Below are 24896 nucleotides of genomic sequence, written 5' to 3'. Positions count from 1 at the left end.
CATCGGATTATTTTCAGGGAAAAGGAGAGAAGGTTCAACTCACCGGATGGCACGGTGTGAATGAAATGATTACATAGATGAATGCATCGGAGCATTTTATACAGAGATGATGCAAAGGCTCGGATGACTCAAGATAACTCACCTAAAGATCTGGTAAAGGATTTGAAGGCACACCGGATTGTATGGTGTTCACAGAGTCATTGAGTGGAGTTTCAACGACTAGTTTTTGAGGTTGTACTCACCGGATGATTCAGTGTTAGTATTACTGTTCTCACCGGACCATATGATGTTAACAGCTTTTCTGAGCCATTGGGAAAACAACTAGTTAGAGGGTTTAAGACTATAAATACCCTTCCACTCAGTTATTTGAAGTGGTTGCATACTACTAGAGTCTATAGGAAGCTCATATACACTTGAGAAAACCTCTAAGACATCAAAGTGCTTAAAGTGATCATCCAAAACGATTAAGCATAAGATTAAATAGTGTTTAGTGCTTATATGTCTACAGAGAATTGTAGCTAGGTGCTGCAGCTTGAAGAAGAGATCAAAGAGTGATCCTAGTTTGTATCGAGTGGTACGTCGATGCCTTAGAGTCGGTGACTCGCCGGCATCTTTGACCTTGGTGTCTCAAGATTGTTGCCCCCTCAACTTGGTGTGGAGCGACGGCAAAATACGTGTACGGGGATGCGAAGACCCTTATATTGGTGGCTCAAGCTCCAAAGTGATCACGGTGATAAGTGATCAGAAGAGAGGTTAGTAGTGAGACCTTGCCTCGGTGACTTAGTGGCTCATCGTACTTAAGATCTTATCTTGATGACTAGGTAGCTCAAAGGCCGTGACCGGAATAGATTTGACGACCGGGAGCATATCCTTTGTGGAGCTCTAACGTAGATTAGGGGTGACATTCATATCATCGATACCACGGGATAATTTTTTTTATGCCAAGCTTATCTCCCTACCTTATTTACGTTTCCGTATTTACATATTTGCAATTTACCTTACTAGAGTATGTTACAATTCTCTTGAGCAGTAGAGTAGAGTAGAGTATGAACATGAGGGTGGAAGTCTCTTCCTCATCCGACATCAAGAACCTTACTCTCACAAGCAAACAAGCATCATGCCCACACATGAAAGCAAAAATGAGGACGCAAGAGCAAGAGTCGAACTCAAACGAAAATGATAGAGATAAAGATGGAGATGAAGAGCAATGAAGATGATGATCAAAACATATCAAGTGATGAAGAAATAGATTCTGAAGTCGTCAAGCTCGTCTCTCAAGTATAGAAGAACATCAAGAAGATTAATGCTAAGATTGATCAACGAATCTACATGAAAGATTTGGTCAAAAATATTGATCGTATCAAGAAGGAGAAGAAGACCAAGAGCAAGAGAGATATAAGGGGGAGAGCCAAAATATTTAGAAGCATATGAAGATGGATGAGTGAAGATGAAGATTCAAGTTCAAGTAATGAGAGCTTAGCCATCCACTCCTCTAAGAGAAGCTCTTCCTCAATGTTGTCATCACGCAAGTCATCATCCAATGAGGATTCTCCCTCATATGATGAACTCCTTTATTTGATCAATAAGCAACAAATAGCCCTTAAGAAATAATTAAAAGAACTTAAGAAATTTAATTCACTTAATGACATTCATGCCACCTTTGTTCCTAATTATGAACAATTATTGAGCAAATTCAATTTGTTAAACAAGGAGCATGAAGATTTAAGGCAAAATTTGAATGCATTGAATCTCAATCTAAGCCCCTTTTGGAGCAATCTACCTCTTTATTTAATTTCAAGCCTTAGGTAGATGCTTCTACTTTTTAATGATTTAATTGATATATCATGCTCACCCCTTTGCAATGAGATATGCGTTGAGAATGCTTTTGTAGAACCATCCAATGAACTCATTATACAAGAAAATGATGAGCTCAAATAAGAAATCGAAAAGCTCAAGAAGGACTTGACAAGATTAAAGGGTAAAAACTATATCCAACCTCCTTAAGATAACCATGCTAGCATGGTGAAGAAGCTTGTGGAGGGATCCACCGTGACATGCTTCAAATGTTATCAAGAAGATCATAAGTTCTTCCAATGCAAGCAAGTCAAGAAAGAAACCAAGGAGAAAAAGAAAGTAATGAACCTCTTCAACAAGACCTCCACCTTCTACACTAAGCCCAAATATAAGATCAAGGTCAAGAGCAGCCACTACAAGCTAAAAAAGAAGAACAATGACAAGATGATTGCACATATGGTTGGAAAAAATAATTAGAGGTAGAACCAACCCATTTGAGTGTCTAAGGAAGTCATCACCAACATAAAAGAGCCATAATCGTTTTGGGTTTCAAAAATACTTGAAGCCCTAGCCGGCTATGAGGATTTGAAGAATTGGCTCACAAAATAAAGTGAAAGTTTAAGTAAAGAAGCCAAATATATAAGATTAGACGTTTTGATGAAGATCATAATCATTGTACACCAAAATTTCCATTCAAAGTCCTTTTTGAGATTATTGGTAAAGGGAAAGAATTTTGATGACCAAAGTAAGAAGCAAGATACAAGATATCTTAGAATGCTGAAGTTGACAAATAGAGAGAAGAAGAAGATACAAGAAGCAACATGAGGCACCTAGGTTGACAAAGAGAGAGAAACTCTTGCATGAGTAAATCAAGAGAGATAGTGGTAATAGAGAAAAATGGAACCATAATAAAAGGGGACTAAATGGTAAGAACATGCATTCAAGCAATGTGGTAAGATTTTGTGCTCTTTACGATTGATATCATTTATTATTTGCCAGTTTCTTTAGTTGTGTTGTCATTAATCACCAAAAATAGAAAAATTGTAGAGAAAATGACCCTATTAAATCATGATTGTGATTTCGGTGATTAATGACAACATAGTCATTGGGACTAACATATTTCTCATAGATGCAATACATCAAGAAACTATCACAGCCGGTACAAAGTTTGATTGAATTGGAGAAGTTCCATAAGAATTGGTCTCACCAGAAGGGACGGTGTAGAGGAGTTTGTACTTACCGGAGTATTATGTACATAGATTGATAGATTTATTGGATTGTCTAGTGCTTTATGTGTTGAATTTACCGAAATATTTCTAACAAAGAGAGAGAAAAATGATGACCTCACCTTATGAGGGTTACTATTTTTTTAGCCTCAACACTAAATACAAGATGTAGAATTTTAATATACGTTTAAACCTAGTTTACATTTTATATACACATTTACATATATTTAAAATATATATTATATCTACAACTTATACATACGTCTATTAAAAATAGTACAAATCCTCAAGCTCCGCAAGCGAGAGCGCATCACGCTTATATTTTGATCCACATACGCTCTGAGAGTATCCAAAAAAATCTATTTAGGGAGGCAAGCACCAGTGCGAGGCCTACGAGCGCGTTCGCGATGGGGGTCACTACTGATGTCGCAGGCGTCACCGCTCCCGTCATCACGCCCAGGTTCTCTGAACCTGGACGCCTTCCCGATCAGCACCCAGGCCGATAAATACCCAGCCCCTTCAGCACAGAGACCAAGCAAGCGGACGCGGCTGCTCAAGAAGCCACTGTCCACTTGAATTCGATCCTTCCATCTCCTGGAATTGTTTCTTGGCCTCTGTGCCTTGATCCAGCTCAATGGCGCCGGCCATCTCCATCGGCATTGCCATGCCCGCTTCCGGCGGCGTCAGGAAGACGAGCGTCGTCGTCGGCGCGGCCGAGGAGGCGGAGCTCCTGCGGCGGCGGAACGCCGAGCTGGAGCGGGAGGTGGCGGCGCTGCGCGCGGAGCTGGACGCGGCGCGGCGGCGCGCGGAGACGGCCGAGGAGGGCGAGGAGCGGCTGTGCGCGCAGCTGGGCGAGGCCGAGGTGGAGGCCGTCGAGCTCGCGCGCGCCTACCAGGGCCGCGTCCAGGAGCTCGCCCGGGAGCTCGGCGCCGCGCTCAGAGTCCCGGCCACATCCTAGTATAGTAGTAGCGGGCCGGGATGGTTCTGTTCACGCGCATCTTGCGACGCCATTGATCGACTTCATCTTGGATTCTTTAGCGCAAGCAGAGACATGTCACATGTAGAATGATAGAGTTGTAGTATCAAATATAATTCATACGGCATTAGCTACTCCTTTTCGGTGATCAACTGCATTTGATGTTGCTGCCAACAAATTTGCGTTGAATTCTGTTGTGTCGTTTGACAGCTCGAAGCTTGTTGTGAATAGCGATTAAAATTTCGGCGAAATTTCAGAGAGAATCAAAATATTTAATTCTATAATTTTTTCACTAATATGTAGGACCTACAACGTAGAATATGAAAAATAATCAAAATTTTAAAAATTCACAAAAGTAGTCCTCCCTATAGAGGAAAAAAAAATGAGTAGGAAGCTTCGTATCAAGGAAATGTTAATAAAGGTTTGTTTGTGATTAAGAGCTGGTGAGCCCGGTTGGCTCCTAAAGCCAAGTCTCAGTGGGCGATCCGGTTCGAGCTCTGGAGCTTATTCGGACGCTGTTAGACCATCTTTAATTATATTTTCTTCATTTTATTTATTTTTTGATTTTTTTTTATTTTCTTATTTTTTTTCATCCGTAATAACTTTCTTTTGAGATGAATCACGAAGGAAAAGTAGAGAAAATCTCGTCCTAAAGAGAATGACCTTAAAAATTCCTTCGTGACGGAAACTGTAAAGTAAAACCGTTGAAACGCTGAAAAAAATAAAAATACCTTCACAATAAGATTTTCGTTTCTGAAAGAAAACCCTTGTCCATGATCTTAACCTCTCTGTAGCTGAGGGTACGAATAATTAAAAAAATGGTTTGTTCGTGGATTGATTTATGTTGCATAGATCCCCCCTCAACACACACTCTCTCTTGGATTTTGTGACAATTGGATCAAGCAACCTTGTGTTTCTTCTCCACCACTCTTTTGTCCTCCTCATTCTCATTTCTTATTCTCTGACCCTTCGTCGTTAGTGAGCCTCTCCTCCATGACTCGTCCCTACCTTGTCCTCCTCCTCACGTCTTCAACAGGTCATAGCTAAGTTGTCGTGCTGTGACTTTGCTCACCACTCGACCTCTACCAACCTAGCCAATGGCTTCCCTACTGTGTTACCCATCAATCGTCACAACCATCAAGCTGGATTGCCACCGCAGGCGTTCCTCTAAACCCGATAGACTCCAACGAACCCGTACCCTAAACCTTTGAGGAGGAGGCTCGAATCACTCAAGTGTTTTTTAGCTATTCCAAAATAGAAAGAAAATTGGATATGAAATGCTTTACACATAACACATCACCACCTATCTCTCCTGCACATTTTAGCCCAAAAAAGGAAATTACGATGTCAATTTTTTTTGGTTGCTGCACATTCAGAAAAAAAGAGCCTTATTCTGAGACTTTTGGTCCCGACTTGCATAAAAGGATAAAAAGTTGGCTGTGGCAGCGAATACGAACGAGTAGAGTACGCCACTACACTTTTTTTAATATAAAAACGCCACTTTGACCAGACCTGTTTGACAAGTTGCTGCGCGGGTGGAGCAATCTGGATCTGTTTTGCAGAGCTCAGAAACTAGAAGTTTAAATAAATAGATTTATTAAAAAATGGTTTTAGAAAAGTTAGAAGCATATTTTTGAGAAAATATATTAAAAACTGAGAAACTAAGTTAAAAGTAGTTTTTCTGAGAAGTGGTGTGCTAAGAAGTTAAAAAAATATTATAAAACCTAACAACTAAAATCTAAAAATAGTTTTTTTTATAAAACCAAAAGAACAACTTTTTAAAAAAGTCAAAAACAGAAACTCAAATAAATATACCCTTAAAAAGAGGACTAAGGTTAGACTACACATAACATGCATGTGTTTCTTTCCGGATGGTGCTAATTAGTATGTGATTGGTTGTTCGTAAGTCCTATTATTCACATGGATCTTATATGTAGGTTGAGGGGAAATAGACTGACATTAATACAGAAACTATTTTTAGAGGCAGTTTCTAACCCGTTTTCATAGGTGTTTAGCGTACCCACATATGACGAAGACATGTGAAAATGGATGATTTCCATAAGGGCAAAATGGACCGTCTGTGAAAATCTATTTTCACATACGTTTTCTTAAAGAATCGTCTGTGAAAAACCATTTTCATAAGCGGTCTCTTAAGTGAACCGTCTATCGAAAACCATTTTCACATACGGTTCCTTAAGTAAACCGCCTATAGAAATAGTTTTTCACAACCAGTTCCTTAAGAGAACCGCCTGTGAAAATAGTTTTTACATACGACACATTTTAGCGTCCGCCTATAAATAGATAGATTTACACATGCGGGTGACATAAGAATCCGCATGTAGTATGTATTTCATTCAAAAAATTAATAATAGCATATATTTTATTCCCTCCAATTTTTAACATATTTTCAAGACAGATTTTAACAACATTTGAATCAATACAAGTCTAATATTTAACACAAGTACAATATTATTCACAAGTACAATATTTTTACATCACAAGCCAATATTGCTAAAAGTATTTCCTCTCTCACTTACAAAGCCTCGGATGGCTAGCTAATTCACCTTGAGATCAAAGAATCTGCCACTCTTGTGAATAATTTCGTGTAAGATGAACCGGTACATGTCACGTTGGATATTTTGGATATGTTCGTCTTTGAACGAGGTGTGAGTACATTCGATCATCCATGCCTAAAATAAAAATACAACTAAAAGAGTTAAAACACTAATGACAATAGAAACATAGCCAAATAAGAATGTGCAAGTGCAATGATGACTTACATACTAAGGGTTCATTTTGTATCTCCTGTTTACCTAAGAAACTGGTAAACATAGTATCTACAAAGAACGGTATCGAAACATTACTTATGATAATTCAAATAAAAACATAATCTTGATTGACCCGTCTACTTCGGGTAAACCTGTGGAAGCTCCATTGAATTTTCCTCGGGAACTATAGCGATTTAGGGTGCAATTCGAGTCTAGAACCCTTTTTACAGTGTATATACATGTTTTGATGGAATAGATTTAGCAAGGGAGTTGAATCAACCAAGAAAAACACTTTAGAACTCAACTCGGCCATAACCCGGAGTGTCCGGCCTAATCCAGAGTATCCGGACTCGACCTGGAGGTTTCAAGTTATTTCAAAAATGACTAACCGAGAGCCCTCACCCGGAGGTTTACCCGGAGGTTCCGAAACCCAGATACTCCAAGTTTAACCTTGGAGTCTCCGACCTTTTGTTACTTTTCCGGCATTGTTTAGATCGCAAGTTTCGTTATTTCTCCGTATGTCTTATACTTGGGATCTCGTATGATATGATGTGATAAATATGCTTTATGTATGTTATGCATGAGTTCAAGTTGATGTCGGGCTATGATGGATAGAACCTATGTTAATGCACTAATTCTCCTATCTTGAATAATTATTGATATGTATCCTTATAGTCTAGGTTTAATATGATGTTATCTAACTTAAAATGTTATTCGTTATGCTTAGCAAGTGCTTAGGTTCTCGGTAGAAGTCGAGCGGTGAAATGTTTCATCGTTCGCGAGCATAGACTTTAATTATTTGTACAATGATCATAATGATGGGTTGATGGTGTTGGTTAGATGAGTGGGGTGGATGAGCCGAGATGTGGGCAATGTTAGGGGTGTTTGTCCTGCCCGGATGTGGAGTTCCCCTGGGTAGATCAGGTGAGGGACCCGAACACCGTAGACTGCTTGCATCGTTTAAGCACTGATCATTGTTGCAGTTGGCTTTAGCACTTTCCGTGCTTACTGCATGTCGTATATGGGAACAATAAGCCGATTACCTTTGTAGCTGTGACCTTTTAGCGTGTGGGTCGATGGTGTTGGGCATGATGTCGGTTGGTGTATCCAGTTTGCTCCGGGAGTAGTTCTGGATGACCCCCGCACCTAACAACGCATGATCAAACGTCGGGGCTTATTGGAAAAAGTTGACATGAGTACCCCTTTGTATAGATATGTGTGGTCATGCAAGCTATATGGTCCTCAAGTCGTGTAGGTAAAGGAGTACCTCCTGCAAGGTGTAAAAGCATTTTGAAATGCCGTGTTCTCGGTCATGAGCATACTTTTGTCCATTTGCAGCAGTCGTAGAGCTACGAATGTGGTTTGGTATGGTTGATATGTTGACATGGTTCGTTATAGATGTTACTTCTATGGTTCCGTTTACATTATGTTCATTTAATGTTTATACGCTATTTTGTTGCTTTGGTCAAGTATATATATGCTCACACATGTTTATGTCAAATTTGCTTTCGTATAATAATTCACTTAACCATGTGGTCATATTCTTGCTAACATTCCAATGTATAATCCTTGGAGTCAGGCTATTTATAAGTATCTATTATGGATTAAGTCTTGCGAGTACCTTCGTACTCAGCTGCTCTACAGGTTTTGCAGGTGAGTAGGAGTTGGTTTTTTGCTACTTCGCGCCCACCGATGCGAGTGGAGGGAACGAGTAGTGCATACTACTCTTGGAGGTCGTGCATTCGGGGTGAAGTCTAAGAGCATATGGTTTCACCCATCTTTTATTGTCTTTAGCTTTTATTTTCGCTACGTAGTTTCTTTTGTTGTTTAGGAGTTGAGCAGGTTTTAGTTTACTCCTAGCTCTCTTTTGCTGTAAACTGTATTAACTTGGTGCATGCTTAAGAACTTATAATATAATGTTAATTATTCGCTCTTTTTTAAGCTTTGTTATAATGTTCCATGTTAGAAAGGCATGTGTTTGGATCTTGGACACAAAACACATGCCGAAACTACCATAGCGGTATTCTAATTAATCGTTGAAGTTGTGATTAAGAAAATAACTGACTTAAGGATTAATTAGAATATTGTTTGGACGGTTCCTCATGCTCCCCTCATCATGGAACCCTCTTGGTGAGTATGATTCCGTACATAGACCTTGAGAATGCACATGTACTTCTCAAACACATATATCTGATGTAAGAATATAGGGCCTAGTGGAATTATCTCATTCACAATGTGAACCAAGAAGTGTACTATGACATTGAAAAAGGATAGAGGGAAGCACATCTCATATTGACATAGAGTCTCTACCAAGTACCTATGTAGAGCATCTAGTTTTTTTAGCATCGATCACCTTCTCAACAATTGCATTGAAGAAGGGAAACAACCGTTTGATGACCACATTTATGTATCCTGGTTTCATACCCATGATTGCAATAGGGAGCATCTGCATTATCATCACATGACAAACATGAGATTTAATGCCGATTAGTTTCAAATCTTTCATCGAGACTAGTTTCTTGATGCTGGATGAGTAACCAGTCAGGACTCTCATCCCATATAAGCACTTGCACAGTGTTTTTTTCTCCTCAGGTGTCAGATAGTAGCTAGCCGGAGGAAGATCATGTTTCCTATTTAGTCTGTCTTCGGGGTGTAGCTCTGGCTTGATTTTAAAGTACACCAAGCCCTTACGTGACTTGATTCCATCATTTGTCTTACCTGGTATGTCCAGTAAGAGACCAAGAATGCTATCACATACATTCTTCTTAACATGCATGATATCGATGTTGTGGCGAACGTCCAAGTCCTTCCAGTAGGGCAAATATTTAAAGAAAATTGGTATCTTTTTCCACAACATGTCGGTCGGTGTCTCACTTTTCTTTCTCTTTTTACCCTTCGGCGGCTTCCAAAAACAACCTTGATGCTCTTGACCATTTCAAACACTAGTGCCCCGCTGCAGGGTTTTGGGTCAGTACCTTGCTCAATCGTATTGTCAAAACATTTTTTCATCTTGCGGTATCTGTGAGTTTTGAGTAAGAACTGCTGGTGTCGTGTATACACTACCTTTTGTGAGTATGGAAGGTACATAGATGAGGTTTCATCCATGCACACTACACATCATTGCTTTCCTTTAACCTGTCCTGATAGGAAAAAAAGGTGGGATAATTATTGATGGTAACGAAGATCATGGCTTTCAACGTGAAATACTGTCATCGGAACTCATCCCACACCCGGACCCCATCGTTCCACATTTTCAACATATCTTCCATCAATGGTTCTAGAAACACATCTATATCGTTACCAGGTTATTTCGGTCCTTGGATAAGAATGGATAATATAAGGTACTTTTGCTTCATGCATAGCCATGAAGGAAAGTTGTAGATAGCCAGGACCACTCGCCAAGTGCTATGTGAGGTGCTCATGTCACCGAAAGAATTTATTCCATCGGTACTCAACGCGAACCTTACATCCATTGGTTCTTTAGTGAAATCTAGATACATGGCATCGAACTTTCATTGGCTAGCATCAACGAGGTGTCGAAGCTTAGTTCCATCCTTCTTGCGCTTATTGAAATCCCAACGCATCAGTTTAGAGTCCCTAGGGTTCGAGTATAAACGCTGCAAGCGGAAGATCACTGGTAGGTACCACATCACCATGACAAGACTACTTCTCTTCTTCTTTATATTGGAAGAAGTGTCTTCTTCATCACTACCAGCATTACTCTTCTTCTTCTTCACATTGGCGGAAGCATTTTCATCCTCACAGTCATCATTCCTCTTGTACCGACTCGTATTGTACACTGAGCGTCTATCCAAGGCTTCATACTCTTTACGATAGAGGATACAGTGGTTCAGACTCGCGTGTATTTTTTGCAAATCCAATCATAACATGAAAATAAGCTTCTTCGCCTGATAGATCTTAGAAAATCTTGTTGGACCATTCATTGTTGGCCTTCCACCTTAGAAGTTTAAGCACCGAATGTAACACCATAAACTCCTTATCACAACCCTTCGATTCCTCATATAAAAGTTCCTTCGATACTTTCTATAACACCTCAAAATTATATAAACCTCGCGTGTCCCTTAAAACATATGATTCTACATGGTGCAACATTTCTTCCAGATCGAAATCGGTATCATCTATCATAACATCAGTGTTGCCTTCGACTCCCTCATCATCACCATCCACTTGATCAACAACAATGTTGTCAGTTTGGTTCACATGTATGTTGTTCACTGTGATTGGACCAACATGTATAATCCTCAAATAAACCTCTCAAGATCCAGTGTGATTTGATTATGCTTGATTTGTCCCACAATTTATGATTCTTGCAGTCAGAACATAGACAGTATATTTCCTTAGTCTTCTTAGTCAAAGTGTCCTTCTCGACGGCTTTATAAAAGAAGAGAGTCCTTTGATGTATATTTCTTCATGTCTTGGCGCATGTACATCCATACTTTGTTCATCTTTAATTTCAACCATAAAATTAGATTAATTAATTATAAAATTAGAATAAAAGATTTTTAAAAATAGGAAAAATAGGTTTGTTATGATTATAATATGTCTAAGCAATTGAATCTACATTGGCGCAAATTTATGACTCAAAATAATGTGAATTCATTACTCTCTCTCCCTCTCCTTCTCCCTCTAGATCTAGGTCTATCCAAAAAATCCGCATTCATGATAAAACCTCCTAGCGGCTAAAAACATCAAATTCTGGCTGTATTTTTTAAATATAATGCTAGAATCATGTAAATATACACAATTAAATCAATATTGACTAGAAATTTTAGCTAATTCGATGATCTAAATGGCTAGAACCATGAGCATCTCTAGATCACATATAAACTCTAATTAAGCCTTAAATCTAAATCCAAACGTCAAAACATGCTAGCTAGGGATGAGATACACTTACCTTATATGGCTCATCTAAGGAATTCAAAAACAAAACATTCCCTCTCTGTTTTCAAAATCTGCGGCCGCTTTTGAGCTCTACTGTTCGGACACAGTGAGCTCTCTGTCTGAATAGAGCTCCCCACAGGGACGCACTATTTATGGAGAGATTAACATAGATTGTTTACATAAGGGATTGTCTGTGAAAACTAATGTCTATACGCGGCTCCTTATATGAATCGTTTGTGGAAATAAACTTATTTCTACAGACAGTTGATATAAGGAACTGTTTGTGAAAATAAAGCAATTTTACTGGCGGTTTCTTATGTGAACTGCCTATGATAATGAACTCCATTATCACAGGAGGTTCCTTGTGAACCGCTAGTGAAAATACTTCATTTTCACAGACGGTTCCTTATATTAACCGCATATAGAAATGTAGTTATTTCCACATGTGGTTCATATAAGGAACTGCATATAGATATTATGGGGCCGATGTCTACTACTCAAGCGGCTTATCATATGAACCTACTGTAGAAATGAAACCTAGGTGTCTCAAGAAATAGTTTTTTAGTAGTGTTAGTGGACGCAAGAGTGTTGAAGAGAAGAGTGTTTAGTTAGTTGCATCTATTTGAACAGGCTAAGCTGAGATTCTGATTGGTTGCCCATATAAATATGATTTTGTGACACTAACAAGTGGACCTGTTTGCATAAGCGGATGCAACAGCCTATATCTGCCCAACCATGCTGCGGAGGGAAGCTCAAATCAAGCTTCCCTCCTGAGCCAGACTGCAGGCGTATATTTGCATCCGTCGGATCAAGTTGAAACAATACATGCGGACAACCAAACACGTTTATCTCTAAGATTATACGTATTCACAAAGCCGAAATCCATTCGTGCAGCCAACCAATCACCCCCTTAGCGTATGCGTGTAGTCCTTATTGTGCACGAGCCTACAACCTTCGAGGGTAGTAATAACCGTGAGTAGGACCGAGAAAAAATTTGGCTTTAAAGTTCTGAGAAAAAAAACTAATGAAAAAACTTTTTGCTCAAATTTTGAGAAAATTACTGAGAAAAAGTTTAGCTCAATTTTTTTTTTAAAAATGCCCTTGTGAAAAATGGACAAAAAATATTTAGGTGAAAATCAACTAGAAAAAAGTTAGCTCAGAAAATTTGAGAAAAATTATCGAGAAAAAGTTTAGCTCATAAATTTTTTGAAAAAATTTAGCTTAAAAAATTTAAGAAAGGAGAAAGCCGGTTCAATGTAACGGGACACTAGTGCGCTCCTGTGGGTTGTCTCGCTTGGACAACTCACGTTACACGTGAATTGGCCTGCTAGCGCGCCCTCAAATAAAAAAGTTGGGTTTTTTTCTCGAGCAAAAATTCACCGTCGAGTTGATAAATACTCTTCAACAGGTTGATAAATACTAAATAAAAAGATATAAAATTGAGATAGACTATAGGTGCACGAGGGCCTACCGAGTTGGATTTCCATTGACGAATGCATGCCGCGATCCCGTCCTCACCCGCGCCGATAAATAGCCATGCGTACGGCAGACCCTTGAGCTCAACGACCGAACAAGCATCGCAACTGCTGAAGAAGCCTAGCCCACTCGAGAGTTCGATTGCTGCATCTCGATCCGTGGATTGTTGCAATGGCGCAGGTGATATCCAGCATTATTGCGATGCCGGCCTCATCGAGCGGCGTGAAGAAGAGGAGCGCCGTCGACGCGGCGGGAGAGGCGGAGCTCCTGCGGCGGCGGAACGCCGAGCTGGAGCGGGAGTTGGCGGGGCTGCGTGGGGAGCTGGACGCGGCGCGGCGGCGCGCGGAGACGGCCGAGCAGGGCGAGGAGCAGCTGTGCGTGCAGCTGGGCGAGGCCGAGGCGGACGCCTTCGAGCTCGCGTGCGCCTACCAGAGCCACGTCGAGGAGCTCGCACGGGAGCTCGCCGCCGCAAGCGCCGGAGTTCCCGCCAGATCATAGTTGTACTACCAGGATTGGCTCTTCTTTGATTCTTGAAAACGTTGAGACATGTAGATTGAATCTAGTAAATCATACGTTAATACCGCAATACTACTCCTTTTGTCCTTCATGTCTGATCGGTAGCTGCAATATATGTTCTTGCGAAAGAAGATGCAGTCTGTGGCTGCTGCCAGTGATCTTGTAATAAACAAATTAAAAGAAGTCGATCAACTTGTATATATATAGATCCTTGATTAACATCGGTGTAGGCATTGCTTTGTTTTGGACTTTGCTAAATCTCACGAGGCTCATCTGCGGCTAGAGATTGAGCTCTCGAGCTGTGGATCGGATGCATGGCTTCCGGTGTTTGGTAAGGTGATCGGATACATATAGGGGCGGAGCAGGATTGGCTCTGAGATTTCAGCGGTAAGAGGCGAAACTAAAAACGGGTTCATTGAATATAAACATCGAATATTTCATATCAATTGCAACGATAATATTTTAAATAGAGTCTGCAAGCATTTACGATAAGCTAGTATAAACTGAAATGCGTCAGTTACGGTCAGCTGCAACAATCTATAATGTGTACGATTGGATGTATTCTAGGTTGTTTCAACTTATCATAAATGCTTGCGGGAACAAAATTATCATAAATGCTGATGGAAACAAAGTTGTGAGGGATTAGAGTACACATATATATGATTGCGTTAATGCATGTTAGCAAGGTAGAGATACTCACTCGATCAGTTGTATCTGCATGCATATATACAACATGCTACGTGCAACTCTAGTTACTCACTAGTACATGCAGCAGATAGCTTGCAGCTATAGTATGATTTTGGAGCTATCTGCTCATAGGAACAACACAACAGCACAAACGCTGCGCTGGCAGCTACCTGCTTACTACGAAACGGCTAGGTTCAACTGCTAGTGGTTGACCGACTGCGTGCTTTTATGATTGGTGGCGCTCACGGTCGAGTTATGTGATAGCGATGATTGGGCACATGCGAGGGAGTGCGTACCATGCAACAAAGCCGGACCCATCGGTCGTCGGACCAAGCACGGACCTTTACATATTTTAAACGTGTGATCTCAACAAGGGTCGAATCCATTTGAGTAGAGTAGAAACTATAGAGGAGGAAAACCAGCGACGAAAACTCATATGACAATGGCTGACGTATATCCTCGATCGAAGCTGCGAGCATGCGGAACGTCTTAGAGTCATGGTCCCACAAAACGAGGAAACTGGACTGTCTAGATAGAAAAAAAAACATGAAACAGACAAATCAAATAGGCTACGCAGGAAGGCAAGTCACTTGATTTTTTATGGATAAGAGGAACAGGCTACCTGTGTCCTACCGTGCGGACTGTTAGACCTAACTGCTACTTTAAGCCTAGTTATATCTAACGTCGTGCGAACTGCTAGGCATATACACTATACACATATACATAAAGAGAGGCCCTCGATTTTGAGGGTTTGGGACGGCCGCCCACCGCTCCCCTGCCCCATTCTAGGGACGGCCCAGGGGCGGATCTAAAGCAAAGTGGCAGAGGTGCACTACTTCATAACATATACAAATAATTTGTTCTAAGTCATTCTGTCCGTTTGGAACAACAAATGCTACTAGAGAAATTATTTTTACAGACGGTTTGGAAACCCCGTGTGAAACACTTTTTCGAACCGTCTATTAAAAAGAGTCTGTAGAAATCAGATTTGTACATACGAGTTTTGAACCGTCTGTATAAAAGATTTATACATACAACTTATGATTGGAATCGTCTGTACTAGGTAATAGTACAGACAGCTCGATATCGAAGCCGTCTGAACTAGTGTAACAAGTACAGATTACGCGTTATCTTAAGCCATCTGAAATGGAAATATGTAGTAACGAATATTCATGCCTGCGAGGCTACGAAGCGAAGTGTGCAACTCGAAATGAACATTGACAAAGAAATACACAATGGAACTGCAACGTGCATACAAAGTTGAGAACTATCAAAGTATGAAACACATCTTATCCATTTTTTTTTTTTGCGAGAAGATGCATATGTAACCTTGCATATGGTGCATCCTTTGTTCGGAACACAACAACAACATGACAACACACAAATAGGTATAGCCTACACATCTTGGGGTGGAGCGTGTGCCCACGCCACGTGTCCCCGTATCCGCCACCAACACGTCCGAGCTCCTGGCGGTCGTGGCCTCGGCAGTGAGGCAAGGGGATGGACCGGCATGGCAGCAGCTGTCGTCCAGGGCCAGGGAGTTTGGCAAGGAGTGCGAGTGCAACTGTTGGTGCTTCGCTGCCGGAGGAGGGATTAGATTGTTTTTTTTTTTTTTTTGCTTTGTGATTTGGATGAGCTTCATTTATAGGGTTTCGATCGGGGGAGCGATCCGTGTGATGTGGGGAGGTGGTCGTTAGATGCTAAGCTAATGATGGGGAACGTTAGGAGCAAAGGAGCGATCCATGGCAGGATGCAGCGGCCACTATAAAAAACTATTTTTCAAGACATTTAGAATAATTTTTTACAGGCGGTTTATTTGAAAAACCGTCTGAACAATTGACGAGGGCCTCCTGCAGTTACGGACCGCCTATATTTTCACAGACGGTTCACATAAGGAACCGTCTGTGAAAATGGTCATTTCCACAGGCGGTTCCTTACGTGAACCGCTTCTGATAATGACCATCCATTAAAAAATTCATAAATTTTGTACATGAAGTCGGATAAGGAAAAAAATCTATATGAAAATTGTGGTTCTCGATGAGATCTACAACTTTGTAGTTGAAAGTTTTTTTTATTTGAAGTTATTTAGATATCTATATAATCGTTTGAATTTTTAAATAATTATTTAGGCATCTAAATGACCTCAAATGAAAAACTTTTCAACTACAAAGTTGTAGATCTCGTCGAGGGCTACAATTTTCATATAAACTTTATCCTCATTCAACATCATATAAAAAAATTATGAATTTTTAAAAATAAACTGTCACTTATTTCCACAGGCGGTTCCTTACGTAAACCACTATAAAAATGTCGGATGTGGAGATGAGTAACAGGTTATTTTTAAAAATTCATAACTTTTTCATACGAGGTCGGATGAGGATAAAGTTTATATGAAAATTATAGCCCTCGACGAGATCTACAACTTTTTAGTTGAAAAGTTTTTCATTTGAGGTCATTTAGGTACCCAAATAATCATTTAAAGTTTCGGATTGCATATATCAAAAGAATTACATATGCTCAATGTTCAGTTGTCGTTCTCTGGTGTGATGGTGGGGAGGGATCGCGTGACCCGACAGGTTTCGAGTTCGACTGCCAAAAACCACGTAGCACGCGTATTTCGCGCGAAAAAATGCGTGACTTGTGACTTTTTTTTGGTCCAATTTTTTTTTTGCTTTTTTCGGTTAAAAAATATCGATTGAGTGACCGACTATCACAGGCGGACCGTCTATGAAAATCAATTTTCACAGGCAGTCCGCTTAAGGAACCGCTTATGGAAACCTATTTTCACAGGCGGTTCCTTAAGTGAACCGCCTGTGATAATAGATTTCCACAGGCGATCACTTTTACGCCTGTGAAAATCATTTATTTCTACATACCTTCGATTACAGGCGGATGCACTAAACGTCTGTAAAAACGAGTTATCATCCGCCTCTAAAAATAATTTTTGTAGTAGTGGGGCCAATCAGGAGCGAGAGAGCGGACAGCCGTATGTACTAATATAAAGTGTCCCATCTTCTCCGTAATTTTCTCAGACGGTTCTTTTTTAGTCGTCTATGATATTTTTATTACACGCGACTCCAAATATAAGTTATCTGTATTATTTTTACAGATGGTTCCAAATAAAAATCGTATGTACTAAAAATGTTCCATCACTTTCGAACGTGTCTGGTCATCATTACAAACGATTCTTTTTTGAAACTGTCTATGATAATATTTACATAGATAGATCCATAAAACCGTCTTAAATAGAAACGTCCTGCTAACTCATTTCTATCGTATTTAAAGTTTTTAGGCGCTCTAACGCGTAGGCTGTGTTGCTGAAGAAGCAGGTGCAGGAAGAGACGCGCTGCTAGGTCCAATGCAGGTAATTGCAAGTCCATGTGCTCTTGTGCACACATGTTTAATCCTGTTCATCTATTTTTCTATTTAATATTTATCTATTGGTTGATTATCTCATCTATCTTATAAATTTTTATCTACTTGTTTAATACAAAACTTATTAAAGTATGCGTTCGAAGGGCAGTGGAGATTTCCTATTCGTCCAATGCAAGCCGACAACAACCTAATCATATGGTCGTATTTTCTTCAGAATGACTAGAGTAGTTCCGTGTCGCTTTGCCTTTTGTTTACGTAATACAATCCTAATCTTAGACAACAGTTTAGTTTAGATCCGCTTATCGCCGTCTGTGTAAAATATCACCTTGTTGTAATGAAGAGACAGTCAGGCCGCCGCTTTTGCGTGCGCGGTGATGCCGATCGCATCCCTGCATGCTACGCAACAGGACTTGCATCTGCATTTGGTCTCGATGGAGCTACATAATTCCTTCAAAAGTCACTGACAAAATAGACAGTAGAAATTAGAATAGCTAGCTAGCCAATTATTTCTCTGACTTAGTTCGCATAGAATTTCTGCCCGTTCGAATGCTCGACTGCTATTGACCCACGTGTGTCACGTGAATTTTTATATATATAGTTGTTGACCTAGTTGTCCCCTCCCATGGCAGGACAGGAGGTGAAGCCGGTTTCCTGCAGGATGCAGTGCAATGCATGGAGGGTGAAGGCACGGACGCATGCAGTGATCAATCGAGTCTCTCCAAACGAAAAAGACTAGACTTCAAGCAGAGGCCTTCGATATGATCAATCAGCCAAGAAAAAGGCTAGACTTGCAGTGAAAAGAGAAACGTCTGGACTTGCGGTGAAAAGAGAAACGTCTGGATCCATCTTCTGGAACTGTCAACCTCGATCGGTATGATCATCTATCCCTGTCTTCGGCTCTAATTTATTCCACGCAACGCACGCACGATCGAGCACAAATATTCCGCATGCATGCCCCACGCCGCCGCCACCGTGACGGAGCGCATCGGCAGACGCGTGGCTGACGGGGCATTCCTTTTTTTTTCCACTCAGAATTGTCAATTCTTTAGAGTGACAATTGAGAAATTATCTCTCTTTTTTTACCTGTTGGATAACCAAAACATGCTATGGACCTAGAACAAACTAGCAAAGCGATGATGGCCATGCTGGAATATCAGCGCTCCATCTCTTCACCGAATGCAGATTCTCGCATCATGTGTGGCATATGATCGCACTCTAATCTCGCAACCAGCAGTGGACCCGACAATGTGGCAGCATTCAACCTCCACCCATGAATGGTGGACCTCGCTGGCACATAGCCCCAGCACGCCACGCAAAGGTCTCAAAGCGCTCGATCATTATTCTGGTTTCTGGAAAATCTAAAAAGAGAGAAATCGAAGGACTTTTGGTCACATAGAATAACGACCTTCCCAGATCGCTCGGATGATCAGGGTCCAGGGACGAAGCCTCAGTCTGGGCTTTTGCAGCAGCACGCTATCTTAGGCAACTAATTTTGTGAGAATAGGCTTGCGTTTAAAGGCCCACAAATCCTCTCATATTACGTGGGTTTCTCTCTTTTAAATTGTTTGGCATCACTCTGTACTCAGCCTGTCAGGCTTTTCCTTCTAATTAATACAATAATTAGCTATCCCGCCGGTTCTTTTAAAAAAAAATCCCTTTCTTGTAATGAAAGACGTTCTTGAATTTCAAGAAACATCCTATCACCTTGCTGCGTCTTAGTACTAGTAGTTCTCTTTTGGCTTTCTAGACGCCCCGCACGCATGGTGTGCTCCATTCCCATTCGCAACTTGAATTGCATCTGCACTTAGCCTCAATCGAGCTACATAATTCCTTCAAAAGTCACTGACAAAATAGACAGTGGAAATTAGAAGAGCTAGCCAATTAGTTCTCTGACTTACTTCGCATAGAATTTCTGCCCGTTCGAATGCTCGACTGCTATTGACCCACGTGTCACGTGAATTTATATATATATAGTTGTTGACCTAGTTGTCCCCTCCCATGGCATGACAGGAGGTGAAGCCGGTTTCCTGCAGGATGCAGTGCATGCATGGAGGGTGAAGACACGTACGCATGCAGTGATCAATCGAGTCTCTCCAAACGAAAAAGGAAACGAAGCTACAAGCAGCGCCCTTCAATATGATCGATCAATCAGTTAGGAAAAAGACTAGACTTGCGGTGAAAAGAGAAACGTCTGGACTTGCGGTGAAAAGAGAAACGTCTGGATCCATCTTCTGGAGCTGTCAACCTCGATCGGTATGATCAACTATCCCTGTCTTCGGCTCTAATTTATTCCACGCAGCGCACGCACGAGCACAAATATTCCACATGCATGCATGCCCCACGCCGCCGCCACCGTGACGGAGCGCATCGGCATCGGCATCGGCAGACGCGTGCCTGACGATGTCGCGAGGGCATCGGCAGCGAGCCGCATGGACGCATGGTCACGGCGAGAGGGCGGCATGCAGGACACTACCGAGCCGAGAGATACTTCGTGTCTTGGCTTCGGAGGAGCAAGAACACACTGGAGTCTAGGTTGTGGCGATTGTGTCTAAGCCTGGCAACGGGACGGATCAGGGCCAAGTGCAGCGGCCACGCACCTGACCCGAAACTCGAATTGGAAAATCAGATCAGGCCCCGATTTACCTAACATGTGCAAAAAAAGTTAAGAAAAAAGTAAAAAAAAAACCTTCTCGTTCGCACATTTTGAGATTTGTGCGCTATTTTGTGGGAAAAAACTTGGGAATTTCTTTTCTCTCTCCAACCCCCTAGGGTGTTAATGCTGGCCCGCGGGGTGGTCTAGTTTGGCTACGCATGAGCGCACGTCAGATATGTTACATCGCGTGGTGGCTTATGGCCTCTTCTCTTCATCCCTCTCGTCCCCTCTCCATCTCCCACTCTCGCTCTCTCTCTCCCCTCCAAGATCCTGATCTACAGCCGCTTTCTGTCAGATCCAACCACCACCTCCCTCCGTCCTAGCCGTAGATCCGCCTCGTCGTGGCCTCAGCCATAGAGAAGTCATGCTCCCTCCTGGTCCACTTTGACAATGGTTTCACCATGATGGCGAACGAGATAATGGCGGATTTCGATGGTAACGACGGAGCTGTCAAGGCTGACGCAATGCGCCGCGCCATCTTGCTCCTCCTCAATGTTGAGACGCTCCCGCGACTCTTCATCACCATCATCCGCTACGTGCTCCCCTCCGAGGACCACATAGTGTAGAAGCTCCTCCTCCTTTACCTCGAGATCATTGACCGCCGAGACCTGGCTAGGCGTGCACTCCCGAAGATGATCCTCATCTTCTAGAACCTCCGCAACAACCTCTAGAGCCCCAATGAGTACATCCGCGACATCACACTCCGCTTCCTCCTCCTCCTCTCCGAGCTCGAGGTGCTCGAGAGCCGCACGTGTCTCCGTCCTTGCCAACCTCGAGCACCGCCACCACTTCATCAGGAGGCACGCCACCTATACAATCTCTGCGATCTGCCGCCTTATGCATGGCTAATCAGCGCGCGACGTGGCTTTCCGAACGTGGCTGGCTAATCAGCGCGCGCTTGAGAAGTCGCGGCCCGCTCCCGACAGCAAAACGCCAAGGAGCGGAGGCTGGCGCGTGGGAGCAGGCCGCGGGGGCGAGGCCCACGTGCGCGCGGGGGCTGCGGCGTTCTTGGGCCAGGCTGCGGGCGTTGCTGGGCTTCTTTTTGGAAGCTTGGTTCAAAAGTTTTGAGAAAAAAAGTTTAGAGAAAAAAAAGATTGGAGAAAAAAGTTTTGATAAAATGTTTTGGAGCAAAAGTTTTGAGAAAAAGTTTTGGAATAAAAGTTGGGGAAAAAGTTTTGAGGAAAAGTTTGGAGAAAAATTTTGGAGCAAAAGTTTTGAGAATAAGGGTTTGAGCAAAAGTTCGGCTCAAAAGTTTTGAGAAAAAATTACCGAGAAAAAGTTTTAAGAAAAAATTATCGAGAAAAATTACCAAGAAAAGTTCCCGAGAAAAATTTTGACAAAAAGTTATTGAGAAAAGTTTTAACTAAGTCAAAAGTAAAAGTCCAAACATACAGGCTCTTAATGCGTTTGGTTGAAGCTGCTACTCGTCTACACTTCGCATATAGCCTAAGAACGTATTTTGTAAATGCTCGAACCATTGTATTTAGTTTATGTATGAAGTAGTATCTTGCTCTCTTTTTTCAGCCTAGATTGTAAATGCTGATCGCTTCCTGTGTGCACTGTGCCTGTTATTAGATTGCTTGATGTGTCGATATAAAAGTATTAGATTGCCTTTTGCACTCTTGACTCGCACACTATATTAGAATTGCTTGCAGCGCCCTTGTGTTTGCAACCGTGCTCTTTTAGAGTATTGAGATGAGATGAATTCAGATTTGTGAGATGTTTAAAGTTATGGTTTTATAGATCGGTATTTCTGATTTGAAATATCGGTGCTCATCCGATATTAGTGTATTTTCGTTTAGATTGGTTCGTGTCTGATATCCTGATATTCTCGAATTCGTACCCATTTCTAGCTTATCTATTTTCGATTTCATTTTTGAGAGGAAATGTGAAATTGAAAACAGTTAGGGATTTTCTCAACCGTTTCCGTCTGTTTTCATCTAAACTATTACCGGTGTAAAGAATAGTGGGGTCACCTCGCGAGCGAACCCAGTTCGATAAGATATCAGCAGGTGCAGCATGCCACGCTTATCTGGAACTGTGGTCACCACGCGCGACCAACCAGCAACCATGCAACCAGGCTCTCCGACCAAGCTCTGCGACCAATCCTAAGGTCACAGGAGCAAACCCCGCGACCAGTCTCCTCAGGTCGCGGGGTAGTTATGTGTCCCAACAGTCTAAATCACAATAAATATATTTTCACTCGAGTATTTCCCTTCCCCGGGTCCTCTTTCTGGTCGTCCAAAGAATGGCCGACGCAGAGCTGTTGTGTCCTATCCCGTAGCATTTAATACTACGGGACGGCCTGACGGGCGTGGCAGGAAGTCTTTTGCAGATGCGTAGGCAGCGCATGGGGACGAGACAGGGCAGTCCAGGCAATCGGGATGACGCATGCGGTAGAGCGATGTGACAGGCTCTGTAGCGTCGTAGAGCAAATGAATATGATTACTCTTAGTAATGATGGACCTAGGTGGGAAGCTCTAGCTAGGCCTGAGTCTATGTATTGACTCACGTGTAAATCCTCTCTCCCTCTGATATATAAAGGGAGGAGTACTAGGCTTGTAAAAGAGAGGGGGATCGGAAGAAAGAGAGGCCTAGAGGCAAAAGGGGGCAGAGGCGAAGGCTTCGCAAGAACATTATCTGTAACTAGCTTAGACCACAAGAAAAAGAATACACAGGATGTAGGACTATTACCCTGAGGGGGGTCTGAACCTGGATAAACCCCGGTGTCTTGAGTTGCACATACACAGCCAGATCCAACAGACGCATTCCGAATAAAGATCACGCACCCACTGTCCAACATACCCGGAATCACTGTCAGGGATTACCCTCAACAACTATAAAAGAGTGAATGTGTTTAGTGACGATCACCCCATCCAACCCTCCAATCCAATCCAACAGCCCCCTCCCTCCCCCACATTACGCCCCCGTTCTGTTTCCTGCTTCTCCCTCCCACCTAATAAGAAACCAAAAAAACCTAGAAAAAACCCACTCTCTCTCCCTCCCCGGCCACTCTCCCTTCCCTAGCCCTTTCAAAAACCGACCAAAAAAACGTGAAAAAACATCAGTCAAAATTGGAAAAAAAGCATGCCCCCTCTCCCTCCCCACGCGTCCTACCCTACCCACCCCCGTGATTTCCTCCCCAGTGTCGTCCTGCCTCCCCAATTCAGCATGCGTTTTCTTCCCCTAACGTCATCCTGCCTACCTCCCACATCCCCCCGGGCATCCCTGGGCCCCCTCCCCTGTTCCTCCTCCCCGCACCCTCCCTAGCCGCCCACCCCCGAAGGGGCAGCGACGATATCCATACCACCCCTGTGGTTTTTGAGAATCGTAGATTGGTCCCTAGGGTAGTGTGAGAAGGTTGGGGTTTTTTTTGCAAGCATGTCCCTTGGCTTGCCGGAGATGTTGCCCTACGCGATAGTGGCAGTGGAAGCGGTGCTAGGGCGTGCCATGAAGCCCGCCGAGTTGTTGTGCTTCTCGTACACGGTGGTGGTGCCGGACTACCACCTCTACTTCTATAACATCCTCTTTCTCTTCATCGTCTTCATGCTGACGCCACTCCCTGTCGCGCTCCTCGAGCTCCGAGCCCCCGCCGTCATCGTGCCATACAAGTTGCAGCCCTAGGTGCGGCTCTCGATGACAAAGTTCGTCTGGTGCTACAAGGAGGTCCTACGCGTCTTCTTCCTCATCATCGACCCACTCTAGCTCGTCTCCTACTCGGCTGTCAAGGTCATCTCACTTCTTCCTTTCCACTATCGTTCAGTGAATCTGCGCAATGTGTTTGATTTGTCCCGAAGATTTGGGAAGCGTCTGCAGAAGAGATCATGTTTCCCTAAAGTTCCTTGTGCTTAGATTCCCTTAGATGCGATTTGCGCAATGTGCCTGTTTGATCTATATGTTCATAGATGCGGGAATTTCAATTACGTTTATCTGCATGTTCTCCACTACTTTGAAAATTTCGTGATCTGGGTTTTTGCTTCAGGAACCCTTCTAAGAAGTGTCCCACTTAGAAACTTCCCATGAGTTTACCTATTCTGTCAATCAAAAGAAAGATTTCTCCTTTGATGCCCCTGGCGTTTCATTCATTGTGATACAGATTGTGTATCCACATAAAAAATATTTTTCTTGGATCAATGCAGATGGTGGGAATTCACACGAGGCTGCCACTGTCGTGGCTGGGGGAGATGGTGGCACAATTGCTTATGTACTTCCTGGTTGAGGACTATCTCAACTACTGGATCCGCTAGTTGCTCCACAATGAGTGGGGGTACTATAAGATTCATCTCGTCCACCATGAGTCCACGACACTCATTGGTTTCGCAGTGCCATATGCGCACTGGGCCGAGGTGCTCTTTCTTGGCATCCCCTCCTTCGCAAGGTCTGCCAACGCTCCTGGTCACATAATCGCATTCTGGCTCTGGATTGTACTCCCCCAAGTGGAGGCCATCGGTATGCACAGTGGGTTAGGAGTTTCTGTTGCTTTTCCCTTTTATGGAATGCTTTTAAGAATTTGTGACTGGTGA

The 24896-nt window shown here is 42.5% G+C and overlaps 2 protein-coding genes and 1 pseudogene across 2 annotated transcripts; all 3 read left to right on the top strand.

The window, feature by feature from the left end:
* The first annotated feature begins 3540 nt into the window (after positions 1–3540).
* On the top strand, positions 3541–4212 carry LOC133917357 (protein RESPONSE TO LOW SULFUR 3-like). The gene has a single exon (XM_062361261.1). The coding sequence runs from the start codon at positions 3655–3657 to the stop codon at positions 3976–3978; it is 324 nt and encodes a 107-aa protein (XP_062217245.1). The 5' UTR covers positions 3541–3654; the 3' UTR covers positions 3979–4212.
* Positions 4213–13176: 8964 nt separating this feature from the next.
* Positions 13177–13891, top strand: LOC133917356 (protein RESPONSE TO LOW SULFUR 2-like). Its single transcript, XM_062361260.1, has one exon. It carries the CDS (start codon positions 13314–13316, stop codon positions 13638–13640), a length of 327 nt encoding a protein of 108 aa, XP_062217244.1. The 5' UTR covers positions 13177–13313; the 3' UTR covers positions 13641–13891.
* Positions 13892–23775: 9884 nt separating this feature from the next.
* On the top strand, positions 23776–24896 carry LOC133917299 (very-long-chain aldehyde decarbonylase GL1-10-like; annotated as a pseudogene).

The sequence above is a fragment of the Phragmites australis genome, chromosome 5 (genome assembly GCF_958298935.1).
Source record: "Phragmites australis chromosome 5, lpPhrAust1.1, whole genome shotgun sequence".
In the NCBI taxonomy this organism is placed as follows: Eukaryota; Viridiplantae; Streptophyta; class Magnoliopsida; order Poales; family Poaceae; genus Phragmites; species Phragmites australis.
This window is presented reverse-complemented; position numbering and strand designations above follow the sequence as displayed.

What these genes read in the sequence shown, in the direction of transcription:
- LOC133917356 (XM_062361260.1), top strand. Translation starts at nt 13,314, where the DNA reads ATGGCGCAGGTGATATCCAGCATTATTGCGATGCCGGCCTCATCGAGC.
- LOC133917357 (XM_062361261.1), top strand. Translation starts at nt 3,655, where the DNA reads ATGGCGCCGGCCATCTCCATCGGCATTGCCATGCCCGCTTCCGGCGGC.